Source organism: Ylistrum balloti, unplaced genomic scaffold (genome assembly GCF_031769215.1).
Source record: "Ylistrum balloti isolate Yb309-2 unplaced genomic scaffold, AGI_CSIRO_Ybal_v1 Utg370524, whole genome shotgun sequence".
NCBI lineage: Eukaryota > Metazoa > Mollusca > Bivalvia > Pectinida > Pectinidae > Ylistrum > Ylistrum balloti.
In genome coordinates this window covers 390,869-413,141 of record NW_026782335.1, presented here as the reverse complement: position 1 = coordinate 413,141, position 22,273 = coordinate 390,869, and the positions used below count along the sequence as shown (strand labels likewise).

The 22,273-nt window shown below is 34.2% G+C and overlaps 1 protein-coding gene across 2 annotated transcripts in view; it reads left to right on the top strand.

The window, feature by feature from the left end:
- LOC132555909 (acylamino-acid-releasing enzyme-like) overlaps window positions 1-17,115 on the top strand; it is a 30,013-nt gene extending 12,898 nt beyond the window's left edge. The window contains exons 8-23 of one of the 2 annotated variants that reach the window (XM_060220288.1): window positions 142-182; window positions 357-478; window positions 708-765; window positions 2,008-2,108; window positions 3,873-3,924; window positions 5,227-5,309; window positions 5,677-5,809; window positions 6,138-6,209; window positions 6,992-7,072; window positions 7,519-7,607; window positions 8,519-8,629; window positions 9,168-9,216; window positions 11,766-11,796; window positions 14,103-14,205; window positions 14,733-14,839; window positions 16,128-17,115. In XM_060220288.1, coding sequence (XP_060076271.1) covers window positions 142-182; window positions 357-478; window positions 708-765; window positions 2,008-2,108; window positions 3,873-3,924; window positions 5,227-5,309; window positions 5,677-5,809; window positions 6,138-6,209; window positions 6,992-7,072; window positions 7,519-7,607; window positions 8,519-8,629; window positions 9,168-9,216; window positions 11,766-11,796; window positions 14,103-14,205; window positions 14,733-14,839; window positions 16,128-16,227 — 1,333 coding nt within the window. In that variant the 3' untranslated portion in view covers window positions 16,228-17,115. Of the gene's footprint in view, window positions 1-141; window positions 183-356; window positions 479-707; window positions 766-2,007; window positions 2,109-3,872; window positions 3,925-5,226; window positions 5,310-5,676; window positions 5,810-6,137; window positions 6,210-6,991; window positions 7,073-7,518; window positions 7,608-8,518; window positions 8,630-9,167; window positions 9,217-11,765; window positions 11,797-14,102; window positions 14,206-14,732; window positions 14,840-16,127 lie in introns of those variants that run through there. The other variant, XR_009554456.1, reaches the window with a different exon arrangement.
- Window positions 17,116-22,273: the final 5,158 nt, after the last annotated feature.

Sequence of the window (22,273 nt, the reverse complement as noted above, 5' to 3'; positions counted from 1 at the left end):
GAAATGTTGGGAATAAAATTAGGATTTTCAGTTAAAAGGGTATTAGAAAAGTGAGGGTTCAGATTAGACAGGGTCCCACAGATCACTTCATCCTAGGTCATAAAAGGTCAACATGATTTATCTTACTCTTCTTTTACACAGGTCATGTATTTATCATCTGGACTTCAACTCCTCTGTATTAAGTAAGTAAAATTATTTGTTTCCCGGTAACATTTCATATGTAACATAATAAATGTTTGCCATGTTTCTCTGTACAGCAGCAACTTGTTGTGTATTTACAGTGAACTAACTTGGATTTAGAATTGATGAAATGGACATGTTTGTCACTCAGCCTTAATATTTTCTTACACAAATAGAAATGGTCAGTGAGGAGGGTCGTAGCTGTAGAAGTATAAGGGTCAGTCCTGACCAGTCCAAACTGGTTTATCTAGATAATGACATTGGTGGACCTCACATGCAGGGAAGTCGATTAATGTTGGTAAGTTGTGGAATCTTAAAGAATAGTAATCAAAATGTCATATTAGCTGTACATCATTGACGTAGGATAATTAGACCTAAATGTGTTATAATTTTAATGATATGGTTTGTACAATCTGTTGTTTGAACCAATATGATTTAGACAGTATCTTCTAAAATTTGTATTTTGAAACACTGTAATATATGGGGCCAAGTGATTTTATATCATGCATTTGTTTGTCTATATGCAGTATGACTGGGGTTCTGGAGACCTTTGTGTAATGTCTGACACAGTGGCGGCACCATCAGGTATAAACTTTTATTATTGTCATACTGAAAAGTGTTGAGACCTTTATGTGATGTTTAGTGTAAGACCTCTATGTGATGTGTTAGTGTAAGACCTCTATGTGATGTTTAGTGTAAGACCTTTATGTGATGTGTTAGTGTAAGACCTTTATGTGATGTTTTAGTGTAAGACCTTTATGTGATGTTTAGTGTAAGACCTTTATGTGATGTGTTAGTGTAAGACCTTTATGTGATGTGTTAGTGTAAGACCTTTATGTGATGTGTTAGTGTAAGACCTTTATGTGATGTTTAGTGTAAGACCTTTATGTGATGTTTAAGTGTAAGACCTTTATGTGATGTTTTAAGTTTATGTGATGTTTATCCTTTATGTGATGTTTAGTGTAAGACCTTTATGTGATGTTTAGTGTAAGACCTTTATGTGATGTTTAGTGTAAGACCTTTATGTGATGTTTAGTGTAAGACCTTTATGTGATGTTTAGTGTAAGACCTTTATGTGATGTTTAGTATAAGACCTTTATGTGATGTTTAGTGTAAGACCTTTATGTGATGTTTAGTGTAAGACCTTTATGTGATGTTTAGTGTAAGACCTCTATGTGATGTTTAGTGTAAGACCTTTATGTGATGTTTAGTGTAAGACCTTTATGTGATGTTTAAGTGTAAGACCTTTATGTGATGTTTTAGTGTAAGACCTCTATGTGATGTTTAGTGTAAGACCTTTATGTGATGTTTAAGTGTAAGACCTTTATGTGATGTTTAAGTGTAAGACCTTTATGTGATGTTTAGTGTAAGACCTTTATGTGATGTTTAGTGTAAGACCTTTATGTGATGTTTTAGTGTAGAATCTTTATGTGATGTTTAGTGTAAGACCTTTATGTGATGTTTTAGTGTAGAATCTTTATGTGATGTTTAGTGTAAGACCTTTATGTGATGTTTTAGTGTAAGTAGTGATGTTTTAGTGTAGAATCTTTATGTGATGTTTAGTGTAAGACCTTTATGTGATGTTTTAGTGTAGAATCTTTATGTGATGTTTAGTGTAAGACCTTTATGTGATGTTTTAGTGTAAGACCTTTATGTGATGTTTGAGTGTAAGACCTTTATGTAATGTTTAGTGTAGAATCTTTATGTAATGTTTAGTGTAAGACCTTTATGTGATGTTTTAGTGTAAGACCTTTATGTGATGTTTAGTGTAAGTGGTTTAGTTATAATGTAAGATTTATATGTGTTATCTTTTACATTATTTTTAAGCTGATGAATTTCCTGGTTTATGTCTACTTGATCTTCCAAAGCGGTGCTGGAGTACAGACAGTTGTAGAATAGTGACTAGCTCTATCTGGAGAAGTAATGTGGTAGGTAACACATATGGTAACAAATATAAAAATAGGAATTGGTGGCTGTATATTGTTAGTTATATTACTGGTCTTAATTAGATACAATATAGGCCAAGGTATTTTGTTATGTTGCTGGTCCTAAAAAGATATAAGACACTGTAATTTGTAATGTTACTGGTCTTAAGTAGATCAAATATAGGCCATGGTCAGTTTGTACGTTACTGAAGTTGATTATATATAAGACATTGTTACTCATTCATAGCCAATTCTTACTGGTCAGATTTGACATTGTAGCCACAGCTTAAGTCATTAGAAGAGTTGTGATAGATTATGTCTAGGCCCTAACTCTGTATTACAGTTGATAGGTATGACACCATGTTAGGCCCTAAATCTGTATTACAGGCGATTGATATGACACAACGTTAGGCTCTAACTCTATTTTACAGGCGATTGGTATGACACAGTGTTAGGCCCTAACTCTGTATTACAGGCGATTGGTATGACACAATGTTAGGCCCTAACTCTGTATTACAGGCGATTGGTATGACACAATGTTAGGCCCTAACTCTGTATTACAAGCGATTGATATGACATAACATTAGGCCCTAACTCTGTATTACAGGCGATTGGTATGACACAGTGTTAGGCCCTAACTCTGTATTACAGGCGATTGGTATGACACAATGTTAGGCCCTAACTCTGTATTACAGGCGATTGGTATACGATCATGGAATGTGGACATGTATAATGTCAAATTTCACTACACATTTTGATAAGACAATCACACAAGGACTATCCCCGTTCATTACGTCAAATAAATGACTGTAGGACTTGATAGGTATTCTTTGTTTACATCCATGATATAACAAACATAAATCTGTAGCTATAAGTCTCAGTCCACACTCGGCATACTGATATGATAATGCTAACTTTCACCATTACACAAGCAGACATGTGCTATTTTTAGGCTGACTTTCTTTGTTACTATCCAACATGATCAAGAACAAAATTAATCTGCCATTGTTTAACAGTCAATGAACATCTCAATATCCCAAACAGGCCATTGCTGATAAGTAGCATCATGTCTTGTTGGGACGTTTTTAAAAACATGATTTTGGATTTTCTCGAGCATAATGATTGACGCAGAAATCAAATGAGTTCAACAAAATTTATATATGTTTATTCAGACTGACCATAGGTTTACAGTATATACTGAATTCAGAGGCGATGGAGATTCAAAATTGTTCAAATGGAGGGGCTGATCTCCTCGGAACAGGGCAGAGACATAAAGGAATATGTAGCATATTCTTTCAAGTCATTTTTCATATGAAGGATTGTCAGGATTTTGTCCAAACATGGTCTGAGGCATCCTTGAGTAAATGGCACTGAATTTGGTATTGATTGTGATCCTGACACCCCCAACCTTAGAGTCAAGGTACAGGCCCAGTAGAATAAAATATCAATATACTTAGTCATTCTATTCTGTTACGATAAAAGTATACCAACCATATTTGTACAAATTGAGGGAAGGGGAGACAATTTTCATAAATAGTGGATTTCTGAACCTTTGGCTTTAGAGTTCAAAAATCCTTATTTTTTAGGGAAAATGTAATGATACGATTGTGGTGAAAAAAATTTCAAAGTGAAAGTAAAAATATCTAGGTTAGAGATACAGGCCCTATGGGCCCTTTATTTGTTTTACGTGTTTACTGATTAACCAATGAAATCACCATTTACACTTTGTGATGAAACATCTGTTGAATTTTGTTTTTCAATTTCTAGGTGGTTCTTGTAATTGACGTGAGAGACAAATCTATGAAAAGAATCACTCAAGGTGAGTTTAATAGGTATTGCAATTAGATAAGGTATGATTTGTGTTGATATATAAAAGTATTGTAAATACCTTGAATCCGACTATGATGTAGTTCAAAATAATTTTTTTTCAGCTTTATGAAGATAACCATGCAGAATGATATTTCTGGTCATCTGACTTAAAGGGTCAAGACGACCTATTGCTATTGTCTGATGTTCGTCATTGTGAGGTGTGTGTCATTGCCATCCATTGACTTTTTCTTCAAACACTAGTCCTGCTGAACATCTGAGTAGATTACAACCAAATTTGGTCGGAAACATCATTGGGAGTAGGCAATAATTTCTTAAATTCAGAAAGTTTATTTGACACCTAGGATTTTAGGGCAGGGTCTCAAAACGGAAAGTAGGACAATATTTTGCTCAAAAATGCTACTCCTTGTTAATGCCTGTGTAGATTTCCACCAAATTTGTTCTGATACGTTATAAGGGAGTGGCAATGAATTGATCCTGATCCAAAATCCAGCATAACCCATCTTGAACAAATAGTCTGAACTGCTTCTCAAATTTCATTTACACCTTTGAGAACAATTTTTGGGGTTCAACTTGTTAAGGAAAAGAAACATATGTTGTAATTTTTTCAGTTTGATCAACACTTCAACAAGTTAACCATAGTAACCATTTTGTAATATGATTGTACAACTGTTTTTCATGAGCAGAATCCATCATTTATTAGGTTTTGATACTGTCTAGGAAGGTTAAAAAAAATGAATTCAACATATTTGTGGCCATCATGAGCTTTGACAATAAAAGTTTTTTATTACTATATTTTGAGATACCCTGAATGGATCATTCTCAAGTTTTGTATGTAGGTTCCCCTTGGTCTCATGTGCCTAAATGATTTTAGGATTTACCATAAAAACAAAATGGCTCAGGGACGGCCATATTGGATTTTGATGGTGAACTTTTGTTATGCTTTTTCATGAGAAATACTTTATGGGTCTTTCTCAGTTTCATAGAAAGGTAACCTTTTCTCCTACGTTGTGCCCTTTTGGATTTTGGGACTTGGATTTGACAATTAATGATTATTGTTGCAATTTATTAAGAGGAGTGTTCATATTTTAAATAATTAAGAAGCAAAAACAATGGAAAGAAAGAAAAGAAGGGAAAAGATCCAAGTTAGAATGGAGATGAGACAAAATGGGTGCAAGGATTACCCTTCAATCTCTTGTTTCATTTGTAGCTTGCACTGAAAGAATGTTTTCATACCTTCAATTGTTGAAGAGCGTTGATTCACTTTCGTTCTTATTTGATTGTTCTTTCTCAGGAAATAAATCTTATGGAGTGATGGATGTCAATCAAGATAAGATGGTGTTATGTTGCTCTTCTCCCAATCAACCTCAACACCTGGTAAAATATCTATTTGTCTTAACAATAATTAAACCTGATGTGTGTCTTTTTGTCCGTCATTTATACAGGCCCATGGCAATAATACTCTTAATAGAGATACAATATCATACAACTGTAACCAAATACAACCAAATTATTCAATTGTTTATGAAATATTCAAAATCTGTGAGAAGGTTGAAAAGAGGATTAAGGTCACATAATTTGAACGTTGAAATAGATCATTTTCAGGACTCAATTCCTTTTTTTTTTTCCAAATTAATTACAAAAGTAATAGAATATCACTAAATACTTGAACTGCCTTCTAGTGGATCAGAAACAGACCCACAAAGAATCCTTAAAACATTCTTATATACTTGTATATTGTAAGGCTGTGGCTGAACTGCCTTCTAGTGGATCAGACCTAACAATGATACCCGTGGATGGAACACCTACATCAACAGATTCTACTTATGAGGTGCTGACAATGATACCTACAGATGACAGGACACATCAACAGTATGGTAAGGAGTAATGAGGTTTTCATATTGTTGGTACTTACCTGAAATAATCCTGAAATGGTCCTGACCAAGTGTCCTTATTTTGGGTTGTTCTGAAATTGAATATGGGCGCTGTCTTGAAAATTTCATTTTCAATCATCAGTGCCATTGAGGTAAAATTTTGTGGAACAGCTGAAATGTGGAGTGTTTTTCTCTTTGCTGATAAAATATTTCATACTGTTTTAATCATTTGACTGTAGATCTACTTCTGATGGTTTTATATCAGAGTTACATGTCTGTCTTTATTGTGAAGACCCATTGCCCTCTTGATGTAAATTATGGTCTGTTGTAGGTAAAATGGATTATGAAGCTGTCCTGGTTATGCCAACAGAAGTAAAACCACCTTTGATTGTTTTTCCTCATGGTACAGTATCACTTATTTTCTTCAGTATGTAGAACAGTACTAGTATGGACACATTTGATTCTTGTTTTCTCAGATCTGTATTTGCTGGTAACATGTTACTATCAAGCAAGGCATCTCCAATGCTAAGTGACCAGCTGTTGACTTAACATTGTTTTTAAAGTGAATTTTCCTATATTTCTTACATTACAGGAAAACTGAAGTATTAAAGCTTGGCCCACTACAAGCATTTCATTGAATCGGAACATGTAGTCAAATATTTGATTAATCAGAATACTACAAGTAATTTATTCTATGACAAATTATCATATAAAATTGAAATTCACCATCTGTGTCTAAGGTCAGGATCTTTCTAGGTAGCATGTCTGTTTATAAAGCCTGGCAGAAAGTCTTGCTTACTGATAGGTCCAATAATTCTGTGCATGAATGTTGCTTTAGGTCTGGCTTGAACAATTGGTACAGTGGTATGATCAACAGAATCAAGTGTGTTCTTAGCCTTTAGTAGTCGCCTTGAGTCTACATTAACAATAAAGTTATATGTCACCTACATTTATTGTCTCCCTTTGTGATGTACAGTATATGATAGTCACCTTAATTGTCTCCCTTTATGTAATACAGTATATGATTGTTACCTTAATTGTCTCCCTTTATTATATTTACAGTATGAGTCGCCTTGATTATCTCCCATTATAACATGTATATACAGTATATGATAATCAAATTGATTGTCTCCTTACATGGTATATATGAGATTACATCCAGATTTCTCTTATGCTTTTACACAGGTGGACCCCATACTCTCTTCACTACATCATTTATGCGTTATGTTGCTGGATTTTCTGCCTGTGGTTTTGCTGTTCTCATGGGTAAGTAGTGGTATTTGAAACTTAAGTCATATCAGTCAATTAAGGAATATTGGGTATTAAGATGTTATTGTCATAAATGCTTTCCCACCCCCCTACTCCCCCTCATTGAAATGTCATTTTAAATGATAATTTTATGTAAAATTTGTGCATTTCTGGGCCACTGATAGGCTAACTCAAAGGTGTCTGTGATTCAGTGATGTCTCCAGAAACAGAAGCATAGACATGTTTACGATACATGTTTGTATTTGGGGTGAGCAAATTTGAGGTTGTATTTGTGATATCTTTCAGAAAAATGCTAGTGTTTCATTTATCATTTTAATGAATAAATTTCAAAGCAGGAATATATTTCAGTACTATTATAAATTTGTTTGGTTGCTTGATGTAGCATTGCTACCAAGATACGATTATTCAGGAGTCTGAGACTTATGTGCCGAGGATATTTACAGTGAATTACAGAGGATCTCTTGGATTTGGAGAAAACAACTTGCGGTCCTTACCAGGTTTTATCGGAGATCAAGATGTGAAAGATGTCCATGTAAGTTTAATCTGCCAAAGTAAATACACTCTCAAACATTTCACTTACCTGGACAGGTATATCACCACTTTGTTCAGTGAGTGATTTCCTGGTCTCCCATAACCCTTTTGAAGTACAGGAGAAAAATAGAATCTTTTACCCCTGTGTTTTATAGACAGGGATATATCAATCCGAGGGGTATTTTTAAGTTTATAGCTTGAGGCTTGCCGAGATATCCCTGTCTATAAAACTCAGGGGTCAAAAATGTTATGCATGAATTAAGACAAGAAACCCAACAGGGTTAGAGAAAAATAAACACTCTCTTCAAGGTAAGACTGTTCTGGAAATAGGTTCATAAATCTCTCCACATTTTTCAAGTCTGAGGTTTGGCAACTGAAGAAGGATAAGAAAATATTTTGTTTTGTGTTTTCTGCCTTTTTCAGATTTATTTTTCCTTTTACTTTGGGCCTAACTTAGTCAGACTTGTACTACACATTATTTTCTCTCTAACTTGGTTTTTTACTCCTACTAACTCAGTGTGACCTGTACTGTGAGTGCCCTTGAGTCATTTTCCCTCTAACTTGGCTTTGACTTTGACTAACTCAGTGTGACCTGTGCTGTGAGTACCCATGAGTCATTTTTCCTCTAATTTGGTTTGTACTGTGAGAACCCTTGAGTAATTTTTCCTCTGACTTGGATCTCATTCTGACTTACTCACTTTGATTGTATTGTAAATAACCTGGAGTCAAACATGCTGGCTTTAATGAGAGACAGCTTTCTTCTTACTCTGACATGTACAATAAATTGCATTGAGTCACTCACATTTACTCGTACTTTGAGTCACTGACTTTTACTCGTACTTTGAGTCACCTTTAATCCCTCTGACTTTACTATGAGTGTATAAATTCTGTAATATGAATGTTTGATGACAGGCTGCTGCGGAGGCTGTTGTCCAGAGTGGTCGTGTAGACGGTAGTAAAGTGGTTGTCTTTGGCGGATCTCACGGTGGATTTCTGACAACACATCTTATTGGTCAATATCCAGTATGTATATAAAACTACTGCTAATAAAATAAAACAAAAGTTTCTTTCAATATCCTAAGTACATTAATGACTGTTGTATCACACCTTCATTAACATTAAGTAGTAAGTATGTAACAGTGTTATTTTTCATGACTTTGTATCTGGTATATGTATATGAAAGTGCTGTAAAATTTTCAGTTATCACACCCCCTTTGTCAATATCTCCTGTCCTTTGTCATTCAGTATGTATATGTATATATATATATTACACATCATTCCTTTTAGTTTCTAAATAATTCTAGTAGTTGCTGCAGTCAATAGTTTGGTATATAAAGCCCAGCATCTGATTGGCAGGGTTCATATCTAAAAAAATCCAACTTTTAAAGACCATACTAAGACCTAACAACATTTAACAACAAGATCCCTTATCTTGTTAATATCTGATATACAAATACATGTTTACTTGTCAGAGGCAGTTCTATCATATCACACTGGTCAGTATCTACTGGTTTGTCAAACTCCAACATTTATCTAAATTCATCGTGATCTTGTATTTTAGGATTTTTATAAAGTCGGTTCCTGCAGAAACCCTGTGACAAATTTAACCAGTAAGTGATTTTATATGTTTAGTAAAATTTTCATGTCTGTCAATTACCATTATTTACAAGAAAATAAGCAGGTACATCTGTCCATTTGTCTGATGTAAATATGTCTGTCTGTGAGTGTATGACAGGTAAGTATGATGACCATCAGAGTTGCTGTGTGATCTAGTATATCAGCTGGTGGGCTGTCCAAATTTCTCTACATATGTAGATATGTCTGTCTGTGAGTGTATGACAGGTAAGTATGAGACCAACGGAGCTGCTTTGTGATCTGGTATATCAGCTGGTGGGCTGTCCAAATTTCTCTACATATGTAGATATGTCTGTCTGTGAGTGTATGACAGGTAAGTATGATGACCATCAGAGTTGCTTTGTGATCTAGTATATCAGCTGGTGGGCTGTCCAAATTTCTCTACATATGTAGATATGTCTGTCTGTGAGTGTATGACAGGTAAGTATGATGACCATCAGAGTTGCTTTGTGATCTAGTATATCAGCTGGTGGGCTGTCCAAATTTCTCTACATATGTAGATATGTCTGTCTGTGAGTGTATGACAGGTAAGTATGATGACCATCAGAGTTGCTTTGTGATCTAGTATATCAGCTGGTGGGCTGTCCAAATTTCTCTACATATGTAGATATGTCTGTCTGTGAGTGTATGACAGGTAAGTATGATGACCATCAGAGTTGCTTTGTGATCTAGTATATCAGCTGGTGGGCTGTCCAAATTTCTCTACATATGTAGTCTGTGGTCTGTCTGTGAGTGTATGACAGGTAAGTATGATGACCATCAGAGTTGCTTTGTGATCTAGTATATCAGCTGGTGGGCTGTCCAGATTTCTCTACATATGTAGTCTGTGGTCCATCAGTCATCAGTCTTTAAACCATCCTTGTTATATTGTGTTAGATTGATCAGTCTCATATCTCAGAAGTAGACTTCCCTTTCTCCCTAATTATTCCCTTTTTATTTTGGGACTGATTACAAAAACAAAATGGCTGACAGATATGCATCTTGGAGTCATTTTGGCCTCTTTTAGCCCTGCTCCACAAATGCCTGAGGATTGGGACCATATATTTCACAATTTTTTATTAACTTTGGTTGTGGCAGGTTTTGGCAGAATTTCATGAAAGTTGGTTTTGGTGTTTTTGAGAAGATAAGCTGTTGATGGTTTACAGACAGACATCACATAATGACATTGGGAAAAAGGCAATTGTAATAGGTCACAAAATAAGAGCTTAAAAAGGAAAAATAAAAATAAATCAATAAATAACAAATAACGATCTCAACAAGGTGGCAACATTAATGTGGAATCTCATGCTCACATATACAGAAAATATTTTTTGATATTTCTATAAAATGATATAAATAGAAAATTAAAAGTTTTTCTGCTTTGTATTATATATATTTTACTGACAAAAATTAAAGTGAAACAATGTTCTATTAATGCTAAAGTTTTCAGTTTAATGAACAATCCCTTGATTCACATCTTTTATTGTCCCAAACAGAAGGATGGACTTTAGGGATCTAACACAGAAACATTGATTGTCAAAGAAAACAAATGTGACACATAATTACCCCATACCCATCATTTGTTATACAAATGTGACCACATAATTACCCCATACCCATCATTTGTTATACAAATGTGACACATAATTACCCCATACCCATCATTTGTTATACAAATGTGACACATAATTACCCCATACCCATCATTTGTTATACAAATGTGACCACATAATCACCCCATACCCATCATTTGTTATACAAATGTGACCACATAATTACCCCATACCCATCATTTGTTATACAAATGTGACCACATAATTACCCCATACCCATCATTTGTTATACAAATGTGACACATAATTACCCCATACCCATCATTTGTTATACAAATGTGACACATAATTACCTCATACCCATCATTTGTTATACAAATGTGACCACATAATTACCCCATACCCATCATTTGTTATACAAATGTGACACATAATTACCCCATACCCATCATTTGTTATACAAATGTGACACATAATTACCCCATACCCATCATTTGTTATACAAATGTGACCACATAATTACCCCATACCCATCATTTGTTATACAAATGTGACACATAATTACCCCATACCCATCATTTGTTATACAAATGTGACACATAATTACCCCATACCCATCATTTGTTATACAAATGTGACACATAATTACCCCATACCCATCATTTGTTATACAAATGTGACACATAATTACCTCATACCCATCATTTGTTATACAAATGTGACACATAATTACCTCATACCCATCATTTGTTATACAAATGTGACACATAATTACCCATCATTTGTTATACAAATGTGACCACATAATCATTTGTTATACAAATGTGACACATAATTACCCCATACCCATCATTTGTTATACAAATGTGACCACATAATCACCTCATACCCATCATTTGTTATACAAATGTATATGATAGAGGAAAGATGATTCATAGGAAGAACTGTTTTGTTCTATAATTGTACTAAATCAGAGTGACTTTTTGTTACAGACATGATAGGTGTGACAGATATCCCTGACTGGTGAGTACAATGTACATTATCTACATCACAAGTACACTGTACAGTATCTACATCACAAGTACATTGTACAGTATCTACATCACAAGTACACTGTACAGTATCTACATCACAAGTACAATGTACATTATCTACATCACAAGTACAATGAACATTATCTACATCACAAGTACAATGTACAGTATCTACATCACAAGTACACTTTACAGTATCTAGATCACAAGTACACTGTACAGTATCTACATCACAAGTACAATGTACAGTATCTACATCACAAGTACAATGTACAGTATCTACATCACAAGTACACTGTACAGTATCTACATCACAAGTACAATGTACAGTATCTACATCACAAGTACAATGTACAGTATCTACATCACAAGTACAATGTACAGTATCTACATCACAAGTACAATGTACAGTATCTACATCACAAGTACACTGTACAGTATCTACATCACAAGTACACTGTACAGTATCTACATCACAAGTACAATGTACATTATCTACATCACAAGTACAATGAACATTATCTACATCACAAGTACAATGTACAGTATCTACATCACAAGTACACTGTACAGTATCTACATCACAAGTACACTGTACAGTATCTACATCACAAGTACACTGTACAGTATCTACATCACAAGTACACTGTACAGTATCTACATCACAAGTACAATGTACAGTATCTACATCACAAGTACACTGTACAGTATCTACATCACAAGTACAATGTACAGTATCTACATCACAAGTACAATGTACAGTATCTACATCACAAGTACAATGTACAGTATCTACATCACAAGTACACTGTACAGTATCTACATCACAAGTACAATGTACAGTATCTACATCACAAGTACAATGTACAGTATCTACATCACAAGTACACTGTACAGTATCTACATCACAAGTACACTGTACAGTATCTACATCACAAGTACACTGTACAGTATCTACATCACAAGTACACTGTACAGTATCTACATTACAAGTACAATGCTTACATTGAAATTTCATTCAATGTTAACTTATGAGGTAATATATAGTGCATTTTTTTTGTCAAAAGGTCAACTACAAAGGTCACTGTTCTTAAAAATAGACTTTTATGGTCAAAGTTTGGTTTCCAGATGATATCTTCAAAAAGGATTGATGGATTTAGTTGAAACTTCATACAGTGTTGTCTTATGAGGTAATAGAGAGTGGAATAGAGTTTGTAGTCAAAAGGTCAACTACATGTATGAAGGTCACTGCTACTAAAAATAGACTTTTATTGTCATATTTTGGCTTCAAGATGATAATTTGTGATAAGATTGACCAATTGTATTGAAATTTGATGCAATCTCTACTATTAGAAAATATGTAGGATGGGATTGAGATAGGGGTCAAAAGGTCAACAGTGAAGGCTGTGAAAGTCACTTACTGCAATAGACATTTATCCCCGTTTTTTAGGGCCATGCATCAAAGATGCGGGAAGCAAAGTTTTTCAGAATAACACCAGTAGTCAACTGACCAATGTTCAAAGTCACTGTGTCAATAGGCTAAGGTCAAATTTTACATTTTTTTTATATGTATACTGACAATGTAACTAGAATTTATCCTTAAAAGTCAGACACAGTTTGCTCTCCAGATAATCACCTACCAAGGTAGTTGAATTAGGGATGACATACTTGATTGAAACTTAATAAAGTACTAAGCACAAGAGAGTGCATATAAAGTCTTTTGTGTCCTTCCTGTCAAGACACTGGTTTTTGGAGGGAAGACATTCAGTTGTTAAAATGAGACATCTGTTCATTGCTATCAAGGTCTATGTTGCTTAGAAAAAATTCATTAACAACAGGGGACGAGTGTTGTATGCAAAACTAACTACAAGCTTGTTTTCTTTGGCAATATGTAATACATAACTTGTGGATCACAGATATATTGTTGTGATTATTCAGGGTGTAAATTCCATGATGTCTGTTTTATGGTACATTTAAAAAAGCTAAGCTGAAACTTCATTTTGAATAGGCATCATGTAAACTTACTCAGTAACATCATCAGTGCAGTGATTATAGTAATATATTTTTCTTTTGATTTTGTTTGTTTGCTCATAACTTCTGAATTTAACCAAAGTAGTAGAAACACTGACTATAACTGTGTTTAATAGCATTGGAATGGTGAGATATTGCAGAAATCATGGTGTGAGACCTTAAATGTGTACTTGTCAATGAAAGTCTTGAGTTGTCTTCCCTTTGATTGCTCCTATCATATATTAAAATTACCCTGTAAACACTCAGTGATATTCTGTATTTCAGGGTGATGGTGGAGAGTGGTCTTCCCTTTGATCACAAAGTCGTACCAGATGGAGAAATATTGACAAAGATGTTTTCCATGTCGCCAATTGCTCATGTTGATAAGGTGATATAAAAACTTCCACAATATAAAAATTAATGTCACTGCTACAGATCAGTTTTCAAACAATTATCGAGTCTTTTTAAATAAAATGTTTATTATTTACTAGAGCATTGATCTCAACATACAACACATTTCTGATTGATATTTTGTTGTGACCAATCAGACTGTTTCTTGATAATTAGTGTCACTTTCAAGATTGTCACCTAGATATCATGAATATTGAAAATGCATGTTATGTGATAGAAGCATTGTGCTATAATATAGAAAGTTCTTTATGTACTCTGTACTTTCCTCAAGCAGCCACAAAAACATACTGTGAGTCAGAGAATGAGCTAAGTACTGGAGAATAAGCTTTTGTAGTTATTCTACTTTAAAATATAGCTGGGCCACACAAACATACCAGAAAAATCTCACATTATCAACAACAACAAAAATACACCATTCAAAAGAATGTTTATCAATCTCATTCATAAAATACTCATTTAGATGGACTTGGTGTTGATACTAAACTATGATGTATTTGGATTCAGGTGAAGGCTCCGTTACAAATTATGCTTGGTCTGGATGATCGAAGAGTTCCACCCAAACAAGGGGAACAATTCTACAGGGCCTTGAAATCTAGAAATATTCCTGCCAGGTAAAGTTTTCTTTCACCGATGAGAAAGATTTAGAATTAAAGTTTGATCCAAGTTACTGATGAAGTTATGATTGAACACAGTTGATAACATGATGAAGAATTGTAAGATTATTATCATAATTTGATGGATAGATATGATCCATAGAAACCATTCTTGATATGGACACCTGTTTATATTTCTGAGGTAATTCCCGGTTAAAATATCATCACCTCATACAAAGTCACTTGTGTACTATATCTCTATGTACTTAATCAATACTACCTGCGCGTCACTACTTCTTGTGTACTACTAACTTTTCCTATGCTTCATCACTATTACTTGTGTACAACATCACTACCTCTTGTGTACTACTAAGAGTAAGTTTTCCTATGCTTCTCATCACCTGTGTATTACATCACTACCTCTTGTGTACTACTAAGAGTAACTTTTCCTATGCTTCATCACTATTACCTGTGTACAACATCACTACCTCTTGTGTACTACTTAGAGTAAGTTTTCCTATGCTTCATCACTATTACCTGTGTACAACATCACTACTTCTTGTGTACTACTTAGAGTAAGTTTTCCTATGCTTCATCACTATTACCTGTGTACAACATCACTACCTCTTGTGTACTACTTAGAGTAAGTTTTCCTATGCTTCATCACTATTACCTGTGTACAACATCACTACTTCTTGTGTACTACTTAGAGTAAGTTTTCCTATGCTTCATCACTATTACCTGTGTACAACATCACTACTTCTTGTGTACTACTTAGAGTAAGTTTTCCTATGCTTCATCACTATTACCTGTGTATTATATCCCAACTACCTGTGTACAACATCACTACTTCTTGTGTACTACTTAGAGTAAGTTTTCCTATGCTTCATCACTATTACCTGTGTACAACATCACTACTTCTTGTGTACTACTTAGAGTAAGTTTTCCTATGCTTCATCACTATTACCTGTGTACAACATCCTATGCTTCATCACTATTACCTGTGTATTATATCACTACTACCTGTGTACAACATCACTACTTCTTGTGTACTACTAAGTGTAAGTTTTCCTATGCTTCATCACCCGTGTATTATTTTACTACTACCTGTGTACAACATCACTACTTCTTGTGTACAATCAAGTGTATGTTTGTGTACAACATCACTACTTCTTGTGTACTACTAAGTGTAAGTTTTCCTATGTTTCTCATCACATGTGTATTAAATCACTATTACCTGTGTACAACATCACTTATTTTTGTGTACTACATAAGACTAATTGATATGTATTTTGTTTTCCACTAGGCTGATATCATATGAGGGAAACAGTCATCCAATTATTACCACAGAAGCTGAGAGTGATGCGTTTGTCAATACAGTGTCCTGGTTTGATACCCACTTGTGACTACATACATAAACATACCTAATTTGGCACAGTCAAATTTTAGTACCTTTTTTGGAAAAAAAACCCCATAAAAACAGATTAATATTTGTTAAAATCTTTACGAATCCTACAATCTTACTGGTGTGAACACAATGTTATGGCAAGTTGTGAAAGAAATCACACTACATTAATGCTAGTTAAGTGACATGTATGTGTATAACTTACAATTACTTATAATGTTCAAAAAATTCAAATCGTAAGTGAAAGAAGACAAGAAAGGGTGTGAACTATTACTAAACAGAAAAATATTATTTTTATTGAAAAAATCATGTGTTCCAATTACTGCCTATTTTATCTGACTGGAGGTTTACAATATCCATGATACATATTGTGTTCTTCACAAATAGACATTTTGGAAAATATTTTGTTATGAATTTGATAATCAATTTAAACCACTGCATATTTTCTTATAAGTTTTTTGTTTTTTGATTTTTTAATTTATTGTAAGACGATGTGTATCTTTAGGATGCACAGCATCTGTTGCCATCAACTGCTAGCTAGGCTATTTATAGCCTGGACCAAATTCTACACCACAAAAAGACCCAACAATGCACATTTACTTCCATGGAAAGATATAAAATGTGTTTGCAATTTGTTCATGAAGTACAGTGAAACCTCGCTGTCAAGACCACTTTGGGGACTGGACAAAAGTGGTCTTAATAGCGAGGTGGTCTTAATAGCGACGTGGATCAGATTTAACCACAAAGAACCGTAACTCTGTTTAAAATAAAGAGTATATATATCATTAAGTAATGTATTTGTATATCATTCAAAAATAATAACTGATAAAAATAAACTAAAATGTTGAATTTTATGAAATGCATGTAAAAAAGACAAAATTGCTGAATTGACAGAAGATTATGTATATATTCCTTAGTTTATATCATAATATACATGTATATTTACTATTGTAAACATTGAATAAAAGGAAACAAACAATCCATTTTAAGTTCAATTGGAATTTAACGTTAATTTCGCAACTATTTCACATAAATTTACGAACACATTTACTCAGTATTTGTAACAACTTTAATGAAGTCACTATAAAGTCTTTCAATGCTTCATTTTTCACTTGAATTCACAAACACATTATCTTTATCAGTGTATCACTCAGTACAACACATTTTTCTTTTTACTTAAAAAAAGAGTCTGGAGCACAATATTGCGAAGAGTTACGGATCTGGACAGCCTCCTCTTTCATACGTTCTTTTTACCGATCGCGATAGCTCGTTTCGTTTCCGTGGTGTAGTTGATGCTGTTATTTTATAAATACATGCAAAAATGATATAAGATGTCATGTTTTAAACGACAACTTGGAACTATTTCATGCAGATATAACTATGCTTCTCTGTTTGGAAGAAAAAATTATGTTGACTACAATATTTGATTTATTCTCCCTTTAATCCTTTTTTTGAAGTTTCTTATACACAAGATTTTGCAGTAAGGTCTTGATTCCAGAACATAACAAAGAAGATGTTTAAATATCGGTATATATATATCAGTGTGACCAATCATTAAAGCTGATGTGTTAATTTCCATAGCGATATACCTCTTCCTTTCAATACACATCATACACAGCATCTCTGAGTGTCCACAACACTTTCTAAACTACAATCATGTTAACAAGCACTGATATTGTCAGCAATACACATCATACACAGCGTCTTTGAGCGTCCTCAACACTTTCTAAACTACAATTATGTTAACAAGCGCTGATATTGTCAACAATACACAATACACATCATACACAGCGTCTTTGAGCGTCCTCAACACTTTCTAAACTACAATCATGTTAACAAGCGCTGATATTGTCATCAAGACACAATACACATCATACACAGCGTCTTTGAGCGTCCTCAACACTTTCTAAACTACAATCATGTTAACAAGCGCTGATATTGTCATCAATACACAATACACATCATACACAGCGTCTTTGAGCGTCCTCAACACTTTCTAAACTGCAATCATGTTAACAAGTGCTGATATTGTCATCAATACACATCATACACAGCGTCTTTGAGCGTCCTCAACACTTTCTAAATTGTAATCATGATCTGTAAGGAAGGAACATTAACATTGCTGGCCTGTACACACTAAAGCCATTCAATCCCGTGTTATCTTAGTTAGAAAGAGAGATATTGTACTTACTGATAAACAGAAGGTATAAATGTGATGTTTATGCTAAGTTTGTAATATCACTTGTCTTTGTCTAATGTTACACAAATATTACAGTTGCTACTATGTACACAAATCTGTCTTAATTTGGAATGTTTTTTTGTGAATTTGTTTTAACGTTGAGAGTTAATGTACCTGTATGTTAAATTTATCTACAGTATTGTGTATTCAATATCTGTCATTGAGAGTTGATGTACTGGTATGTTAAATTTATCTACAGTATTGTGTATTCAATATCTGTCATTGAGAGTGTACCTGTATGTTAAATTTATCTACAGTATTGTGTATTCAATATCTGTCATTGAGAGTGTACCGGTATGTTAAATTTATCTACAGTATTGTGTATTCAATATCTGTCATTGAGAGTTGATGTACCGGTATGTTAAATTTATCTACAGTATTGTGTATTCAATATCTGTCATTGAGAGTTGATGTACCGGTATGTTAAATTTATCTACAGTATTGTGTATTCAATATCTGTCATTGAGAGTGTACCGGTATGTTAAATTTATCTACAGTATTGTGTATTCAATATCTGTCATTGAGAGTTGATGTACCGGTATGTTAAATTTATCTACAGTCATTGTGTATTCAATATCTGTCATTGAGAGTTGATGTACCGGTATGTTAAATTTATCTACAGTATTGTGTATTCAATATCTGTCATTGAGAGTTGATGTACCGGTATGTATATTGTGTATTCAATATCTGTCATTGAGAGTTGTTGTACCGGTATGTTAAATTTATCTACAGTATTGTGTATTCAATATCTGTCATTGAGAGTTGATGTACCGGTATGTTAAATTTATCTACAGTATTGTGTATTCAATATCTGTCATTGAGAGTTGATGTACCGGTATGTTAAATTTATCTACAGTATTGTGTATTCAATATCTGTCATTGAGAGTTGATGTACCGGTATGTACCAGTATTGTATGTTAAATTTATCTACAGTATTGTGTATTCAATATCTGTCATTGAGAGTTGATGTACCGGTATGTTAAATTTATCTACAGTATTGTGTATTCAATATCTGTCATTGAGAGTTAATGTACCTGTATGTTAAATTTATCTACAGTATTGTGTATTCAATATCTGTCATTGAGAGTGTACCGGTATGTTAAATTTATCAACAGTATTGTGTACTCAATATCTGTCATTGAGAGTTGATATACCGGTATGTTAAATTTATCTACACTATTATGCATTCAGGGATGCCAGGTCAGTGCATATTTTTGTCAACGCAAATTGCAATTCATCTAAATAATAATAACTGTTTTTGTAATTGATGATTTGATAAATTACATAATGAATCTTATGTAGTTGTTTTATTTTCTTCATAACAAATATTCTCATCAAACATTTGTCATGAAAAAAAGGCCCATGGGGCCTATAATTAGGGCTTGCATTGTTCACCAGGTGTAATTTGCTGAAATCGATTAATTTATTTTAACTAAGGGAAAAGTATTTCAAACAATTATATCCAATTCCAAAAGGAGGTTAGATGCACTTTTACCAAGGATGTCTTCAGTTCCAACATAAGGAGGATTTCAAAGAATTTGCTCTTTTTCCAATATCTGTCCTTAATAATAATAAAAATAAACAAGTTCTTCCAACTTATATTAACCACTCTTCTTGGCTGCATTGAAGTGTACAAGGGGTCTTACTATTGGAGGAAACTGGAGTACCCAGGGAAAACCCATGTAGTTGGGCAGGTGATGCCATACCTTTCCACATCCATTCTGGAAAGTGACAGCTACGTGAAAGGCGAGTGAGTAACTACTGTGCCACCTGACAATCCTATTTGTCTCCACCCATCCTTTCCCAGTGGGCCAGAACCCACTGTTTACAAAAAATTGATCCCCTTCACACAAGCATATCACAAACTTAATTGGGACAGAATCCAGGCATTCCTACATAAGAAGAATGATTTTGAAGATTTGTCCCTATTTCTCCTACTGGGCCCCACACCTACCACACTACCATTTACGCAAAATTCATTCTTCTTCCTCCAAGCATGCTTCAGGCCAAATTGGGACAACATCCCGGTATTCCTACAGTGGAAAAAGAGGAAAAAAGGACTTTAAAGAATATACTCTATTACTCATTACTGGACCCTGCTCATAGTGATCTATTGCAATCACCTTTTGTCTGGCTACGTGCATCTGTAAACTCTGAATATTTTTACTTCTTCTTGAAAACCCCAGTGCTGATTTTAATGAAATTTTGCAGAAACATTCCCTAGCCTAAAATGAACCAAAGATATGGTCCCAACCCTTATAGGGGCCGAAGCGGCAGTGCCAAAAGGGGTCAAAATGATAAGATTTCAAAATTCTTTTTCTCAACACTAAGATATGGTAGCATCAAATACTCTTCATGGAAGCGTCTTAAGGTGGCTTACAACAATAGCATTTCTACCCCAGGATCTCGCATTTTCACATAGGGAGGGGGTAAAATTTACTATAGTTCATATAGGAAAAATAGATTTATGAGCATAATTTGTTTCATTTCCTATTTCAAACTTGGTTAGAATTATGAGCAAAGGAAGATGGCTTGATTGTATACCCATATTGATCTTAGCTGACCCCCAGGGGCTGATTGTCGGGGCCTAATCGGGTCAAATGATTCAGATATAAAAAAAATCTTCTCAGCACCCAGATATGGTAGAATCAAACGCTCTTCATGATTGGATGGGTCTTAGGGTGCTTTACCAAAATTGTGAATTTCATGACCCCAGGGTCTCACATTTCTCCCTGGGGAGGGGTTAGAATTGACAATAGTTTCTGTAGGAATATGATATCTTTGAGCATAATTTGTGTATTTTCTATTGAAAATAAATCAAACATGGTTAGCATTGTTAGTATAGGATGACAGTTTGATGTCATGCACATGTTGACCCGGGTCTGAAAGTAAAACCTGATGTCTCTGTACAAATGTGGCACCCAGTTAAATTATTTTGATTATGTTAATGTATTTTTTTACTGAGTTTTTGGGATGAATTAGGTGACTGTATCCCATGCTGTGGTGAGTGTTGTATTGTATGTGTGGTGTACTCGTCTTTTTATTTCTATGTGGGGCGTATCCCATGTTGTGCTTTGTATTGTGAAAGTACTATTATGTATACTGTATGTGTAGTGCGTGAATGTCCGGAGAGTGAGTTTGTGTGACGTAAGTAAGTAAACAGGTTTGACAGGTGACGGACAGTACTGGACATGCGTGCTAGTCTTTTTCTTTTCTTTCTTTCTTTCACATTGCCGCCAAAAGCCTCATAGAGTTTTTGACCACTGATAGAGAAACATCTACATTCTCTCTCCAAACCTACATGTACTTATATTTTTATCGCTGATCATGAAATGTCCTGGGCACCACATGCCAAGTAAGTAATATTTAAGTTAAGTTGTGATAATTTAATCTGTGGGTTTTAAATAGTATTTGGTGTAAAATGTATCTTTTAAATAATGATATCCGTCTGAATGTTCTGTTCGTAATTGTTCATACAGTTGCTTTTAACTTTAGTTACTCTACAATGTTATTTGTTTTGTTGTAGGGATTTTAAACATGAGTAAATATCGAGATGAATAAATAGAAAGGGAAGGACACTTCAAATGCCGTCAGCTGTTATTTGTACCGGGGACCCCCCCACGACCGACTTCGTTACACAAATACACGTAGCATTTCTCATATTCTCTTCTCAATACTACATTCATTCCAATCATTTCAGTTTTTGAGATGAATTAGGTGACTGTTTAGGCCCTTGGGCCTCTTGTTTGTGTAGTGGGATGGACTCTACTTCGGTAATTGAATGTGCTAAAGTTTATATTGACACAAC